Genomic DNA, 18,143 nt, shown 5'->3' on the forward strand with positions numbered 1-18,143 from the left:
AATAGTCAGTATATAATTTTCAAACAGTTTTAGACATTTTACATAAATTTGAATAGTTCAGAGCATTTCTTCAGCTGAGCTCCGCGACTGAACACCTGCATATTTGACAGGAATCCACATATAATGAACCTGATTTTTCAGTTGTCTCATTTTATGTGGGAGTCGCAGCCCTATGAAATGATAATACATATTTAAAAGGTGACTGTGTTTCTCCTCAGGCAGATGCAAGCCCTCAAGAGGATGGAGCATGCGTTGGCCATGGCCACTGAACAGCTAGAGCACACGCAATATATCTACAAGGAGTTAGAGGCACAGGTGACCTACAGATTATTACTTTCAGAGGTCTGGCTTTTTATTTTTTCTAGCACCTGAAAGTGTCTGTTATTTTTCCCCGAAATGACTCAGACTTTTTGTACGTGCAGGACCTCTAATTGCAGCTTGTAAGTATTCAGATTTTCCCAGTAAACCTCGCACCCCTCATGGTTTGCAATATTATGTTTTTAGCGGCACTAGCAATTGGTCAGGGGGAAAATTGGCTTAAAAAGAGGCTGAACACACAGATGTGGGACAATGTCACGGTGCCAGTAATCACCACATTAAACCGTTATTCTGCATTACACAAGAAGCAGGTTTTTTTTAATTCTTCTGCTTCCTGCAATTTCACTGATGTTCACAGTTTTCAAAGTGAGATGAGAGAAGAAGAGAGGGAGAGTCATGGGAAATGCATCAGCACATCTCACCAGCACATAACAGTATGAAAGGAAGTCACAATGACACATCAGGGAATTGACGCATTGTGGAAATATTGAAAACAAAGCAGTTGTACAACATGATTCATTTGTTTCCGCTCATCTGCCAATCAATAACGACTCTCACATGAACAATAACTCATAAATTAATTTGACTGTGAAGGCTGTTTAGTCAAGGATTTGGACAGTCTGCGGGTTTACCACAAAAATGCGTCACGATAGTCTCTAATAAGACGTGATTAATGGCTTTGATATGTACACATTGTTTGTTGTCGGCTTTACACAGCATGAGGCCTAATTTTGAAATAAAATAGTGATAGTAATTATATTAATTATAACTTTAATTATATTACACCTTTAAAAACAGAGTTTATAATGTGCTTTGACAGACAAAGCAAAAGCAGAAACAGGATGCTCAGAAGGCAATATCACAACAAAAAGCTTAACAGTCCTACCAAAACATAAGAGAGACGAAATTAAGGTGAAGTTAAAACAAGAAGACAAAAATGCATTATGCAAAATGTAAATATAAATACAATTATAAGCAATAAAAAGAGGAAATATAAAGAAATTTAAAGGCAACATCACATTAAAGCAGTTGTAAAAATGGGTTTACTGCTTCATGTTTGCAGCTGAAACACAAATTGCGGCGTAATCCTTTTTTAAAACTCTCACACCAGCTAATTTAGTCTTCTTCTTCTTCTTCTAGGGATTAACAATTTTTAAATATGGAGTGGTGTAGTTCACACTCAACATGAGGCCTGGCAACCCTGCAGAGAGGGGCAATCTCATCGCCTAAAGGCATTCATTTTTCATTAGTTTCAGGGAAACACTTTCAGTGTCACTGGATCTAACAGCGATCGGAGAGGCCTCTGGGAAACTCTGATATATAGTATTAATCATTTTGCAATTAATGTTTAATATGAATATGCAGGGACTGAATTTGATTTGAAATTCGGCCATTTCATATTGGATCCTCATGGTCTCGCAGTCCTCGGTATGTAAAGTCTAATGGACTACAGCCAGGGAGAGACATAATGATACATTTTTACAGCTTTTTACCACGATTCAAGGCTGATATCCAGCTGTATGATGTAAGATCAGCTCGCACACTGAAAATTTGAACAGACCTTCGACTTTGACTTTACATTCTGACTTGAATTTCCAGTTAGACGCTATTCCCAATCGAGAGGCCAGTACTCAGCAGAAGATGGAGCTTCAGAAAGAGGTGGACGCTCTCAAAGTCAGCTTTGAAAAACAGGTGGGAACAATGTGTGCGGGCAGATGAAAAATGTAATGCAATTTACTGCAGTAGCCCTCGAACAAAGCTATCTTCATCGAGCCTATAAGTTTGATAGCAAAATGTTGACTCAACTATATGTTAGTTTAAATATATGTATGTCTCTACCTTTTCTAAGCTAATGCTATTTTTATGTTAAAGTGGAAACAGACAACTCAGCTCATGTTTCCAAGTGATGTCATTATTGGTGCTGCCATCACAAAGACAACTAGATCACTTTCCACATCCTCAGAGCTTAGCAACTACCAGTGCCACAGAACACATGAGATTTTGTTTTCCAAAGTTAGTTCGGTTGGTACACCGTCCGCCATATCCACTACTGCCGATAGTATTTGCAAAGAACTAACATTCAAGCTCTTCAGTAACTGGGGATAGCTACGGGGGAAACAAAGGCGCTATCCTCTTCCTGTTTTGTTTGCGCAAAGGTTGACGCACTTCCTATGTGCAGGCTAATGATCTTCATTGTCCTGGGAGATCATACCCAGTGGTAGACAGAATTGCATCGTGAAAGCAAGGCTTATAGGGAATCAACATTTACTTCATAATGATAAGTTAAAGCAAAAAATGTGTCTGTTTCCACTTTAAGTTCCTTTGATATTTTTCATTTTCTAGCATTATCTTCAGAGTTAGAAGGAAAAATGTGATTTCCTATGCATTTTTATCTCATCCTATGTCATGTAGTTAGGCAAAACTTTAACGATCCCTTTAGGGAAGGTCTGAAGTTCACACAGAAAAGTTTCAATATCCATCTTCCTTGTATTTAGGGACTTTTAGTCCACTCTGCCATCCCATTCTGCTGTCAGTAACCCTTCAATTGCAGCAGAATGGTGAGATTTTTCAACTGAAAACGACACCTAATGTGTTCCCGACCAGCTATCGGTGGCTGGGGAGGAGAGCCAGAGGATGCAGCAGTACGGGATGATTCAGGAGCTGCTGAGGGAGTCGAACAGCCTCCGGGAAGAACTTCATAACCTCAGGTGTCTGACACAGATCAAAGCGGAGGAGAGGGGCCAGAAGCACCGTGAACTGCTTCGGGCTGAGGTGCAGCAAAAACACACACAGATTCATGCGAACACATACAAACATATATTCAAAATACAATTTCTGGAAACATAAGACATGGATATTTCACTAAAACATGTCAGAAACATCAAAGAGGAACCTAAAAGCAGGTTTATATTTCAGGCACTCCTCTGTGTGACAGGAGAGCAACCAAAAATGACAAAAACACTATTTCAAAGAGTGCAAGGCTTTACTGCCCTCGCCATATTACTGTCACCGCAATGTGATAGTTTCAGAATGATTTGAAAAAACGCACAGGGACTAGGCAATTTTAGATCAGCTAAATTGAAGATGGAGCATAAGAGGGACATTTTTTGGCAGAAATTGCTTTTATAAATGGTTCTGGATTCTCTTTTCATGTTGGCTCCACTCAGTTCTCCCTATCTAATGAAATCAAAAGTAACTGCTTTTCTAATACAAAATCACCTGCGACCACAGATTCGAGGAGTCTCCCACTTGATTAATAAGCAATGATGACGACTAGCTCCAAAATTAATTAACAAAATCCAAAAAAAAGGAAAGAAAATCCTAAATCAGAACAGGGTGTCTGCAGATCCATTTTTATTTTAAATATGAGGCTTTAAAAATAACTGACTAGCCTTAAATTTGAAATTGTGTGGTCTTAATTGCCACAAAAAAAAATCTTATTTGATTTATCCATCTTTTAATTTCTTCGTTGTCAAAATCAGTCAAGCTCCTCTGGCATTAAAGTCCACATTTCTGATGATATCAATCTTTAAACCAACCACTAAACCTAACACTCTGCTTTTACTTTATACCTACACTTAGCTGTTGGCAAAATGTGAATTAACCTAACTCACTCTATTGACCATAAATGCCGCAAAACTTCAATTAATAGCCCAAGCTATTATTTTCTTTAATCACTGAAATCAACAGGCCTTTATTTGGGACAGGCCTTTAATTCCTTTCACATAAAACTGTTGCTCAGCAATCACTCATTTGATCTAACTCTGACAGACAGTGCATCAGAGAGAGAGTTACTGCACCCACTATACCGACACAACACCACTTTATTCTGTTTAAACAATTCTCACAACTTGGATTATTTTTTGTGAAAAACCCTTTTGATTCTCTTGATCTAAGGACCCTTACAGACTAAACGAATATGAATAACTGACAGGGTAATAGAGGAATGGACACATAATTTGTGGTAGCCAACAACCTGGTTTTATACATCCGAAGAACTTCTATAAAAAATGAACTGCATGGCAACCAGACCAAGCCTCTAATTGAGACAGGCCTTTATTTGTCAAATTGTGTAGCCACACCGGGCTGGTAAAAGGGACTGAGCATTTAATTGAAGTTTTACGGTATCCTACATAAAACCTACCTCTGCGTGGGACCACATTTATACTTCTTACCTGCAGTACTTGAATAAGAAAACACTGATTTGTCCAAAAATCAGTCTTAAATTTGCCTTGAAAATGTCTTAAAAAGCATTAAACATCAGTGTCTGATACTTGTAGACGCCCTGTAGAACTGCTTGATCAGCTTATCTAGTTAGGTTCTTTTTTATCTAGTCCAAAGAGAAGCTGCTACAACACTGAAAAATGTACACCCACAAATCTGATTTGAAGGCTGATGTTTTTGAGCACACACACACACACACACACACACACACACACACACACACACACACACACACACACACAGCAAAACACACCCACACAGAAGTGATGATACTGTAGTTTTTACCTGTGTAACTCTATCCACAGCAGCTGAACCAGCACATCCAGCAGGAGCTCAGAGAAAAAGCCCTGATCATTATGGACCACAACAAGCTGAACACTATGCTACAGCGCAGGTGTCACTGTTGTTTTCTCTTATTTCCTAGTCAGCCACCTTTTCATTAAATACCAAGGTGTGTGTCATGATAAAGAGGATTTTGGTTACGGAGAAGCTGCTTAGCTGTTAATAGGTAGTATTAGCATAATCACCTTATTCTCTGTCACTGTTCTCATGTTTCTTGTCTGACAGTCCCTCCTTTTTACTTTCTCTTTGTTGAATGTGGAGATTAAGACTTCACTGCATATTTCAAAATCTTTTAAGTAAATACAGATTGCTTTTTTGGTTACATGCAGGAGCAGGAATGGTGCTCCTCTTTCCAGGGTCAGCCAGTACCTGTAAAATACATCCATGATTTTAGCTTAAGATCAGTCAGGGCAGCAAATTGAAATTCCGATGTACACAGTATATTGATGTGACTGATAATTGAATCCCTGGTTATTTGTTTGGCTGCTCTGATCTGTGTAACAGCTGGGATCACAATTAATTCAGACATCTGCACATGTTGTCGGGGTAGAAAACCCGAACTTACTAATTGGTCATACTTGAGTGTTCAGACACAGGCTAATGCATCTGGCACCACCCGGTACAACAGCAGACTCTCTCTACATTCAATTAGTTCACGACCACAGACTGCAGTCTGATGCGGATCTACCCCGAAAACTGCATCTAGTTGAGCAAAAACAGAGCAGGATGATAATTAAATGTTGTGCGTCCTCTCTGTGTCGTTGTAGTATGAAAAGCATTCTCACATTTAGCAGTCATGGTTCACAACATACATGTCTTACATGAGTGGTAAATTGAAATTTAATGATATGTTAAACTGCACGGAACTGAAGTTCTGTCAAAACAATTATTTGATTCACTGATCATTTGGGATGAACATGAATATGAATGTTTGTAGTTCACATTTCCCATGTTGATATTAAGTGATCCGACGATGATGCCATGATAACTATGGCAAAAACATTTTTGTCAGTATTGCCAAACTTTATTTCAAGCACACCGAGAGCTAAAGCCAATAACAGCAGGGGCCAGATGCTTAAAACTCTGCGTAGATTCACGACTAAAAATCTGTGCACGTACAAAGTGTTCATGTTCATGCACATTATTCTCGTCAGATGTCAGACTTGGATATCAACAGGTTTTTAAATATGCATGAAATCACATCGCTGAGCTTTTTGAAAAGGTGGTTTAAGGAATGAAAGAGGGAGGCTTTGTTCACACAGCTGAAGAAGTCCATCACAGGTGGAAAGCTTCAAAAAAAATCCCAGCACAAGTGACAGCCGTTTCACTTTTCTATATTTTGACGTGATAACATGTTAGGCCCTGTTAATCGGAGTACACACAACTGCATAGATACAGGAATATTAGAAGTATATTCATTTCCGTCGGCCGTGTAAACCTAGCCTAGTCAGAATCCAGAATAAGGGCAAAAATCGGAATATTTTGTGCATGCAAGATAGACTGAGAAATATGGCAAAGAGAGTGCAATTTCCCTGACTCTGTAGCATCAGGGAGGTCCTCCAGCCTCTAGTGGCCATTAAGGGAACTGTAGTTTTTGGCACTTCTGTATTGGCTTCAGTGTTCAGCCCCTGAAGTTGCAGCTTGTGAGATTCTAAACACAGAGCATGAACTCATTGTGTTTTAGAGCTATGATTGGCTAAGGGATGCAGATGATCAAAAGAATGGATGACTGTAAATGATAAAATATTTAAAACTCTGTAATAGTAGCCAAGTATAGCAAGAAAAGGCGCACTGATAATTGTTGTTTTTCCCCTCTTAGAGTTTCACAGTATTGTAATCTGTGCGACATGATTACGAAAGAGAAGGATAAGTATGTCAAACTGAAGCAGATTGCCTCACAGACGATCACAGAGCTGACGGAGCAGGTTAAGGTGCTGCAAAATGAGATGGAGATCCAACGAACCATTGTCGTCAACAAGGACCGGTGTGTACATGTGTTTTGTGGAGAGAGGTTAGAGGCTTGTCTGTGTGTATGACATGTTGGTACAGTAAGATAATACATACTCATGCAGGAAAGAAGGCATGGATGTTCTATTTATTTGCTGGTAATCGTCAGTGAAGCTATATCTGCATCCCTGTTATTGTGTGGAATATTTTTCTTATTTTCCTTTGCATGTGTCTGTGTTTATTTGAGTCCATTCCAGATCAGTCACAAAGGCTTGCATGAAGATCTCTCATAGCTTGAAAACAAGGGACAAACTGCGCAATGACATCTCCAAGGTCCAGGCACACACACACACACACACACACACACAAAAACACCGAGATGAAGCCAGTCAAAACAGACTGTGGGAAACACACTGTGTCGCCTCTTTGCCGTCAGCCAGTGTCACAGATTTAGCAGTTTAAATAAACAGATTAAATATGTTATTAAGAATACCATGGCTCAGAGGACCCAGGGTTAAACAAAGACATGGAGTCAAAGCTGTTTTTGAGATATATTGAGTGAGCTTGGCTCTATAGCTGTCTAAAACCAGGGTTAAGAGCCCTTGTAGAAATTTTAAGGAGGCAAACCCCACAGCCATTTTCCCCAGTATTTATCTCTGTGTGTTTAATAAGACTCTTAAACAGTACACCACACACAGTGCACAGTTTACAGCATTTTGTGTCATCCACTATAGAAGTTTCTGCTTAGTCACTGTCTGGCACTATTGGAAGCAATCTACTGCACTTAAAAGCAAAATCACATGAGCCTCTGAGGGGAGTGGTAATATTTTGATTAAAAATAACCTCAGAATTTCCAAGATCAAACTTTTACAATCACAAATTTATGAGAAAATAACGTGTGTATTATTATTATTATTATTATTACATGAGTTAAACAAACACACATGGTATTTTAACAAATGCATTTATTGAGTGTTTGTTTGTGTATTACAGTTTGCTTGAGTCTGATGTTTCATGGCAGGGATGCTGGGCAAAATGGTGGGGCAGAGGGGGGTTTACACACCCAAATATAAACTTAATAAACACTGATAAATATCTGACATGAGTACATTCTTGGTCTATTTGGTACAAAGTACAACTCATAACTTAATAGTGTATTGTAAAATAAAGTGCAGCTGTGGTGGAGTTTTTTCTCTCAAAAGTTTGTGATTTTAACATCCGAAAGTGTCTGAGTTTTTTCCCTCTAAATTTATGACATTTTAATCACAGAGAATATCAGCTTTTTCTAGCATTAAATTTACAACTTTAATCTCACAATTCTGAGTTTTTATTGGTATAAAAACTCTCCCCTAGTGCTGTATTTAATTTTTTTTAACCTATGCTGCCCTTATACACCATAAAGAGCCCTCTTATGGGTCTAAAAAACATATATCACTATTTTTATTATATCTTCTAGGTTGCCTGGAAGCACCGTCAGATCACACAGGAGTATGAGGACAACAGTCTGGAGTTGATGAAACTCACACAAATGATGAACCTCCAGGAGCAGGCACTTCTGGAAATAAACAAGAGTCATGAAACGGCCATACAGCGCCGCAATTTTCTGTATGTTCATAATTTTGAGCTTAGATAATGTTGCTTGAATTCAAGTAGAGGATCTAAACTATTAATGTCAAATAATAATTTGTGTCTGGGTCTGCACGTGTGTGTTGTCACCTACAGTGGCATTCATCTCCTGGAGCATGAGGAAGTGTTATTCAACTACTATGAAAAGGTGAACATCCAGGAGGCGGCCATTTCTAAGGGCAACATGACACTGGAGGCCCTGGAGAAGGAGATGAGCGATTTACAGTTGGAGATTAATGAGAAGAAGAGACAGATAGATCTGAAGAAGAAGGATGTGCCCCTCAAGAGAAAGTTGGAGGGAGAGATCACCATGCTGCAGATAGAGGTGGGAACACCCACACACTCATACACATCCCTACACAGGCAAGTAGCACATAAACCGCTAATGTCAAAACAAAATCATCTCTTGATAGTCATACTCTGATAGAACAACAGCAAAAAGGGAATTCAACTAAACTTTCAGAACTGCAAACTAATTACCTGAATAAGTCATGTGGGTCGAGAGATATGCATATGAAAACTGTCGAGGATAGACATGTTCCATAGAAATCATTCATTAAAATCCTTTCTGTTGTGATGACAGTGTCCCGCTGAATCTCCCAACACCCACGTCTCCTTTGTCTGTGTCTTCTCTTATACCTTGCCAACACTGAATGAAAACACTTTGGTTTTTTTTAAACGTCTTTGATAGACTGGTGTCTGCTGTGAATAGAGCCTGCTGTACACTTACTTATGTTGCAGAGACAGTCTACTGTGGAACAGAACAGTTTTGTACTCCTTATACTTTGCAAAGGCATTGCTGAAGCTCAGACACACCAAACCGATATTAAAGAACTAGTGGTGACGAAGGCCAGCTGTTGTGTCACCTCATGTCACTTGTGTCTTGGCAAAGAAGGTGCACTTGAACACACCACCAAGTAGCACATTCTGTGCCTGCATGGAGGAAATAACTCTCCATACCAGCAGGTGGCAGTGGTCTGTGTTCGTCATTCAGAAAGGGAAACCTGAAGATCGACAGGGAGATTCAAGATGCTAGTTAGCTAGTTTGCACATGAACAACACAACTCTGATGTTGAAAGAACAAAGGATATTTACCGTGAGGTAGCACACAATAACTTAAATGAAAGAGTTAGTTACAAACTCAAGTTGCAAGCTCAATGACTAAAACAAATCCTACCTAATGTAACAAGTTTGTTTCACTCTCACGCGCTGTAGACTTTGGCTGTTTGTTTATTTTCCTCACTTTCGTTTCTCTTCTTGCTGAACTGCCAGTCAGATGGATTTCGCAGACTCTGATTCTACATACTGAACTTGCAAAAAACAGCTGACAAAGGCCGACTTGTGCTACAGGCATGGGATATACAGCAAAACCTAGGGCGACAGATGCTCACCGGTGACCCGACATTGACCAGTGGTTGACCATCACATGTGTCAGGGCTATTAGGGCCTCTTCCAGATATATAATTGTACTTTATAAGCATTGCACAAAGCAGTTTGTGTTATTGTTTTCTTTAGAAACAGAGACCAATGAGTCCTACTCTGAAAACCAGAAAACATTTGATGCCCCATTATACAACCATGGCTGAAACACTCTCAGAATGCCTGTAGCTAGCTAAAAAGTAGATTTCAGCATGTCAAAAGATTAATTTATCACCAATGTGTCCTCTTGTCCTTCCTTTCCTTATCTTGGAGAAATGATCCCACTGAGTGGCCCAGAGTGGAATACTTTGATACTGACGACTATTTGATCGATCGCCAGATTATCATTCAAGCTAACAAAGATCAAAATCAGCCCCAGTTTTTTGGTTCAGCAGCTTCTAAAAACTGAGTTCTGGGTTTTTTACCCTGTTCGTTGTGCATCCCTTATCTTTCCATACCTTCACACAATGCAAAGTCAATGAAGAGGGCTGCAATGCTTTCCCTTCTCAAGTGGATGGGACTTAATTGTGCTGTCTCTATAGGGCCCCTACAGTTTGTCTAAAGGGCAATTCCTGATGTATCCTGTAGGCGATTTGACAGCTTTTAACACCCTTCTACCGAATTGAGTGGGTATGATTGCTCAAAAGATGTTCTGTGCTTTATCTCGTTCTGGCGCTTCACATTGCTGCTTTTGTCACCACAGTCTCTGATGAGACATATGATGACACACACCGGTTGAAACTCCCCGTGGGATGAATGTGAGAGTGTGTCCATTCTTGATTAAAGCTCTGGTGTCACTGTCTGCTCTCCTCTCTTTAGAAAATGCCATGTGAAATTACTTCTCTCTGACTCTCTTATTTCACCCACTGTTGTCGCTCATCTCGTCTCTCCTCTGTGCGTGTAGTTGCCCACTTGCGTCCTAATCAGAATGCGTAGATTTGATTGGCAGAGTAGCATCACGTTCTATGATTTAATGTATGCAGTTGGTCCTTTCCTTGTTGCTAAAGTAGTACTACAAATGCTGCACCGATTAAAACAGAAACGCTCAAAATGTAATGTCTCAGTAATTTATTGGTTATAGGTTTGAGTCCAGACTGAGATTCCGTTCAATCCAAACCTGGGGGAAGTTCACAACGGGGATGCAATTTAGTCATTTTGGTAACAAGGGGGATGCGTCCCCCCCTCATCTCCCCTCAGATCGCCTACTGCAGAAATACACTAATTTGTGCAGATATTGGCTTCAGTGCACTGCTGTCCACATTTCCCCAGTGTCCAATCACAACTCGACTACATCATGATGTGGCCCTGCTCGCTGACAGGCCTAACTGCTTCCAGATTTTGAATCCAATTAGTTCCTCAGAACTTGTGTGATCAGATGATCAAAGTCGTACTGAAAAGACAGTTTTTGTGTCTGCAAGGTTTTCCTGAGAGTCTTCTGGCAAATTCTGTGTATGTGTGTGTGTTTGTATGCAAGAGACGTTATCCGACAGTGCTGCAGGCCATTGTCCAGCTACGTGTGGGTGTGGGTGTTCCACCTTGTAAAAAGCAATTTTGGACATTTGTGTGATTTATGTGATGTCAACCAAGGGTCCGTCCTCACAGGATCTCAGGAAGTAGAAGATTGAGTGTGTAAAGTGAGTTGTATGTGTCTCGGGTATTTCGGACTATTGTTCAGCTGCATGTCCACCTTTTTCAAGTTTTAGGGGAATTCTGAAAAGAAACAGCTGAGTACAAACTCCAGAAAACAACACTTGCAAACGTGCGGATACCAGGAGATTCACTCACCACTAATGAGCAGATCTCTGTTTTGAATTACTTTCATAGCCTCTCCTCATAATGAGGCCTTTGAATTGCTCTAGTAAATATACTGTTGGAGGGCTTTATTTTTAATATAATGAACAGACTCAGTATTCATATTGTACTTTGCTGATGGTGAATATCAGCAAATGAATTTCTTTTGACTATTTTCTGGATGAATTTTATTCATCTGTCTCTGCAAAGACTCTCTAGACTCTACACAGAGACTGCTCAGAGCATGAACAGATTATCCATCACTCTGAGAAATAGGCTTTTCAAACAGCAACATCGTAAGATTATTTTTTTTTTCTGGTTCTTACACCATTACTGTATGTCTCAAAGCTGTCTTTGATTGTTCATTAAAAGAGGTCAAGTTACAGCCTTGTTTTTAGAGCTGATCCTCTCGCTTTGTTTTATTGAGGTGAACTGACTGCGTTGGAGCGCTCTCAGAAGTTTGAACAGAGACAGTAACAGTACTTTTGCTCAGTAAACTCCACAGACAGACTTGCAGAAAGAAGATCAAGATCTAAACCAAGAGGGACAAACCCAAACAACCAAACGCTGCACAAGTTTCACTGAGACACACATGAATAAATAACATAAAAACACAAACATACTCAAGCAACTTTGCAGTACATAGAGTGACAGACACATTGAAGGGGAGAGGTTTGAGAGAGGCGCTCACACACTTGCACGCTGAGTTTCCCTGCCAGTGGCTGCGTCGGGGGATTGGGTGTGTTGCTGCTCTGGATCAGAGTGACTGGTTTTGACTTGGTGCTGGACCAGACTTCTCTCATCTGAGTCTTGTGCTCTTTTGGATGAACGCAGCGTTGGAACAGACTTCACCATGTGCAGCTTTTTTTTTTTTTTGAAAAAAATCCCCTTTCCCTTTTCTCCATCTGTTTACTCCTTCTGCTGTTTATCGTTTGGAACAACAGGCCTTGTTGGTACCATCCTTCGTCTTTCACTCTTATATTCTATTGTTTCTCTCATCGTTTGTTTCTTCACTCTTTTCCTCCTCACATTCGTCAGACCATCCTTCCTTTCACAGTTCCCTGGAGGCACTCTCAGGGTTTTTGTTTCCTTGGAAGTAACTACATATTTTACTAGAAAGTCCTATCCAACCTCCCTTCCCTTTTCACATATTTTTTCCTCCCCCTTATTTTGTGACTGACCTTGCATTTGGCTGTAGATTCAGTACATTCCTACCGTCTGTCCTATTTAGCCCATCATTGTCTGTCCTTTCAGCCACTCATTGTCATCCATAGAGCCATGCTGCTACCACGGCTCCATGGATGACAATGACTGCCTGTCAGCTGGTCGCTCCGTCACTTTGGTCTGACTGAAACATCTCAACAGCTATAGGATAGATTGGCATTAAACTTTGCAGAGACATTCATGATCCCCAGAGGATGAATCCTGCTGACTTTGGTGATCCCCTGAATCCTCTTCAAGTGCCGTTATGAGATTGGCATTTGTGGTTTATAGTGTGATATCTGTAGAAATAGAGTATAGGTAAAGCGGATGTTGAATTGTTTGCTGTGGTGACTTTACTAGTTGCCTGCTGCCTGGTAAGACCATCCTGATGACATGAGCTCAACATTCTGTTTTGCTTTATCTATCAGTCTGGGCTCGGTGCCACCCAAAACACTTTCAGTAGGCAGGAGCACTAACCTTGACAAACAAACTCCTTCAGCCAGTCAGCGCAATAAAACACAAACGGAGCCAGCTGATGAGTGGGTGCATGTTCTTGTTCTTGTTTAACTGTTGTTATTGACTCTATTTCTGCACTGACTTCACTTATTGCTGTATTTTCTAACTTTAGAGTTGCATTTCTTGCATTACTGTTCTGCAGTCTGGGTCTGCTTACGTTGTCAACTATGGTGTGGATCCCTGATTTGCCCTGATTGGATTTTAATTTCTGGAAAGTGTTTTGGGCGGCTGTGAATCCAGACTGGTACAGAGAGCAAAACAGAATGTTATCAGGATGGTCTTACCAGGCTAGCTACCTACAGGTTCAACAGCAACCGAGAGAGTGTACAAAAGACATCCCTTCATGCCTCATACTACTCCACTGAATGCATTTGGTCATCAGTGCGAAACCTCATGTCAGTAAATTGCTACGTACCACAAGTGTGTTTGTTTGTTCGGAAGTTTATATGGAAGTTAGCCTGCTACGACAATTGCGATGGCACTGATACACATAAAAATGGCCGCCATTCTGACCATCCTGCTACGTTGATTTGAATGGGAATGTCCATTCTACTCTCAGTTTATTTTTATGGAAATATCTTAACAAATAGTGGATGGATTGCCATGAAATTTGATGCCAGCATCCATGTTCCCCTCAGGATACACGGCAGTAACATTAATGATCCCTTATTTTTTCACCATTTTGCCAGTACTTTAGTTTGTGACTTCATACCAGGGTGAGTTTTGTACTAATTAGCAAATGGTAAAATGATGAAGAAGGTAAACGTTACACCTGCTGAACATCAGCATGTCAACATTGTCTGCAGCTGCTAGCATGACTGTCGACTCTGTGTTGTTTGGATACACATGAAACTACTGGAACTTTCTAACCATCAACAGTTGCATCCCTGATTAGTGAATCACTTCATCTGCCTGTTCATTCATCCGTCCACTCATTCCATATTTCTCCCTCTCATCTCTGTGTAAATAGCAAATCATTTTCTAAATCACTGTTTTCCCTCAGACAGCCGTCTGTCTCCCCTGGGTACAAAAAGTGAATCACCGGGGTCTCTCCTATTGCAGGAGGCTTGTCGGCTCAATTCATTCTCCCTGCGAATTCATTCTCTATGCGAATTCAATTTCCATGCAACTGCCTTGCTGTCGATTTATTATATACATTGTGTATTTGTATTCATCTGTGACCAGTTTATCTGCTCATTGCAGACAGACCCCCCCTTCCTTTGATGGGAAATTTTGACAAAGATAGATCGGGCCATCTGTGCGACTATTGAAGTTCAATATACTCTGAGGCTTTCGATTGCTCTGAGGAATTTTAATTGCTGCAAAGCAAACAGAGGTTGGTGTTGGATTCTGAATTTACTGCTTGTTTATGAGTCGCTGGCATGTCGACATCTCAAACACACATACAGGTGCACACGCGTCGGCGCACACACTGAGATCAACGCCGTGCTTGTGAAGTTGCAATAATACCCTTGCAGCAACATCTGATTATTGTTCAACAGTCCTTTAATGAGTAGCTATACGTCTGTCATACAAAGTCACATGAGCTCATAATATCAGCATTATACAGACAGATATATTTATAGAACACACACAGAGAGTCACTAACAGAGTAGGATTTACAACAGGGTGGGGCTGATGACATACTGCACTGTCCCTATGGTGGTGAGTCATATTGTTTGTCTGTCCCTGTCTTAAATCTTTGTCCAACCTGTCTGGAAGTTATTACCACGGGGAAACCCAACGTGAATCCTTGATAGATGTGTGCAAGTGAATGTTGTATGTGAGAGACTTAAGTGAGACAGGTAGAAAGAGAAAGCAGGAAACAGAAATTAAAAAGCTGATAAATTTGACTTGACTGTTATGCTCAATGCGTGGCGTATGAAACTCCCCTCTGTAACCCCTGAAAGTCATTCAGTAAGTCACGTCTTAAATCTGACTTCTTTTCAGACTGCAGCCTAAACACCCAAGAATATGAATGTTAGTCCATGACCCAGATGCCCAAAACTTTGGAGGGACCATGTCTCAGTAATTTTTTAAAGTCTATGGGCCTCATTCACCAATATCTTACTAAGTTTTATCTTAAATTTGTTCTTACAGAAGGTTCTAAGATGATGTGTTCCTAAACTTTAGAATGGTTCACCCCTTTGTTCCTATAATGATGAATCCCATTGTCCTCTGAGGTTGAAAGCACATGCCAGTATATCTTAATTAGCATAGGTAAACACCCCACAAATCCCCATAAAGGGGCATGAGACTGCAGGGAAGAATTTGAGAGAATTAAAGTCAAGTATGCCAAAAATGAAAATCTGAAGAGGGTCATGACATTGTCCAAGCTGTGCGTATGTGTGTTTAGAGAGAAACAGAGAAAGGGACAGAGATGGTGGAAGGTGGACTAAAACACGTTTCTGTAAGTTATTAATAACTTACTCTTAACGCTGCTTTGTCACTCTATTCCCAGGGGGCATAATTAATCACTAATTATTAGATGGTATGGTGCCCATTAACACAACTGTTGTGAGTTGAAGTGTAAGTGTAGAGTTTATTTTAAAAGACCATAATGCTTTTTGCAAAATAATCAAAACTATGATGATTGTCAATCAATTATTCTGCACAAAATGTGCAGAAGTGTGCTCTCGAGTGTGTGTGGATTCTGTTCTTACCTAAACAAATCACAAATAAGAAGGCATCAGTGAACCTTAGAGAAAACTGTGTAAGTGGGTTTTCAGAAGAAATTTCTTAAAACTTGAAATTTCTTTTTAAGAACGATTGGAATGCATGAGACTATTGCATTGCAGCAATGGTAGCTTCGTGACTTGTAACTTGTGTGCCTTTATTTTGAAGTGTTAACATAAGTACCACAGTTTGGGTTATTGATAGTCACCCGGAGAGTTCACGGCTAGCTAGTTCACCACTTTCAAGAGCTGTAATGAGTTGATTGAGGATTTAAATGCTGTGATCAGTTTTCAAAGGAGGCTCATTCTGCAAAGATAGACAAATAACTTCCGCATAACAAGACAACATGGATTGCAATACTACAGCAAGCAACTGTACACCATTGGGTATTTTGTTGAATGCAACCATAACCTACTGCTGTTAAATAGGGGGCTCATCAGTTGTTACACATTTATATTGACAATGGCAGTGGGAAAGCAGTGGGAAAATATAAAATAATGGATCAACCTTGGAGAGAAATAATTTCTTAGGAAAGGATTATTTTGTGTTTCTACTGCTTAAAAAGCTATTTACATTTTCCCCATCAACAGAATCCACTGCGAAGTTCTTAGTAGTATGTTAAAAACAAACTGTAGTTAAGTTAATTCTGATCAAAAAAGTGTTGTTTTTCCACTTTATGTGCTGTTATCATGGAACTATCCAAAGGCACATCAGTTCAATATGAAGGTAGTTATAAGGGTGTTTGCAGTGGCATTAAAGTTTTGCCCTGTCGCAGCATTAGAGGTCAAAGATCAAACTCTGTTTTCGTCAGCATCATCAAAGTGTGACTGGTAGATAGATTATAGCCTAAGCTTTACCACTTTATAATATTCTGTGGAGCTGACTATCTTGTACAGTGGTGGAAAAAAGTTTTCGGACACCCCATGCATTTGTGAAATATTGCATTAAGAATCACTCTTAGGTCTTCAAGTACAATTTCTTTTAGTACAGTCACAGCCAAAATACTAAATAAATCCTAAAAAAGCCATTAAAAACTTAAAATTGATTGGTTCCATAAAAATACATAAGAAATTTTGAGTATTGGGTCATTTTGGTACCAGTGATGAAGGTCGTTCTTTTTATTAAAAGACATAATTTTTGTTGCCAAGCTTCGTGTCTACATAAAGCCAGCACATTTGAAAGTTCTTCAGACACAAAAATGGCTAAAACAAGGAACCTAACGCAGGAAACATGCCTGAAGATAAAGATTCTCAGCCAGGAAGGGTACAGCTGCCGCCAGATAGCCAGGAAGTGCAGATGCAGTCCTTCAGCAGTTGGATACACTCTGCAGAAATACAGACGAACCAACAGCTTGGAAGACACACCAAGATCTGGGCGTCCAAGGGTTTCTTCAGCAAGAAATGACCGCATCCTGATCCGCATGTGCAGGCAAAACCCACGAATGACATCACAGGAGCTTCAGCAGCAGTGGTCAAACCAAACTGGTGTCCAGTGTTCCACCCGCACTGTATGTGGCCAACTTTTAGATCATGGCTTAAGGCCCTACAAGGCTATCAAGAAGCCCCTGATCAATGAGAGACAGAGGTTAGCCTGGCGTCGTTGGGCCCAGGCACACAAGAACTGGACAGCCAGGAATTGGAAGAAGATTTTGTGGTCAGATGAGTCCAGTTTCCAGCTTTATCTTCCTCCTACTAATGTGAGGGTACGCAGAAGGCCAGGCGAAGCATTATCTCCAGCATGTACATGCTCCCTTCTGCGCGTGCACTGTTCCGTCGAGGTAAAAACTGGATGTTTTAACAAGATAATGCCCCTTGCCACACATCCAAGGCCAGTAGAACTTGGCTGCAGGAGCACAGTATCCAGGTCTTAGAGTGGCCAGCTCAATCCCCGGACATGAGCCCCATTGAAAATCTGTGGTGGATTATCAAAAGGTCTGTTTCAAAGCATAAACCAAAGAATTTAGAAGAATTAAAAGCAGTAATTCAAATAGAACGGGACAAGATTACCCCTCAACAGTGTGAAAGGCTCATGGGGAACATGCCAGCCAGGATTAGAGCTCTACTATATGCCAATGGCAGGAC

The 18,143-nt window shown here is 40.3% G+C and overlaps 1 protein-coding gene across 3 annotated transcripts in view; it reads left to right on the plus strand.

Moving 5' to 3' along the window:
• Positions 1-18,143, plus strand: part of ccdc146 (coiled-coil domain containing 146) — a 75,574-nt gene that overhangs the window by 39,706 nt on the left and 17,725 nt on the right. For 2 of the 3 annotated variants that reach the window (XM_049567312.1, XM_049567314.1), the window contains 8 exons: positions 219-315; positions 1,918-2,010; positions 2,923-3,090; positions 4,848-4,936; positions 6,704-6,868; positions 7,089-7,164; positions 8,288-8,436; positions 8,554-8,782. In XM_049567312.1, the coding sequence (XP_049423269.1) occupies positions 219-315; positions 1,918-2,010; positions 2,923-3,090; positions 4,848-4,936; positions 6,704-6,868; positions 7,089-7,164; positions 8,288-8,436; positions 8,554-8,782 (1,066 nt within the window). The remainder of the gene's footprint in view (positions 1-218; positions 316-1,917; positions 2,011-2,922; positions 3,091-4,847; positions 4,937-6,703; positions 6,869-7,088; positions 7,165-8,287; positions 8,437-8,553; positions 8,783-18,143) is intronic. The other variant, XM_049567313.1, reaches the window with a different exon arrangement.

The sequence above is a fragment of the Epinephelus fuscoguttatus genome, linkage group LG22, assembly GCF_011397635.1.
Source record: "Epinephelus fuscoguttatus linkage group LG22, E.fuscoguttatus.final_Chr_v1".
In the NCBI taxonomy this organism is placed as follows: Eukaryota; Metazoa; Chordata; class Actinopteri; order Perciformes; family Serranidae; genus Epinephelus; species Epinephelus fuscoguttatus.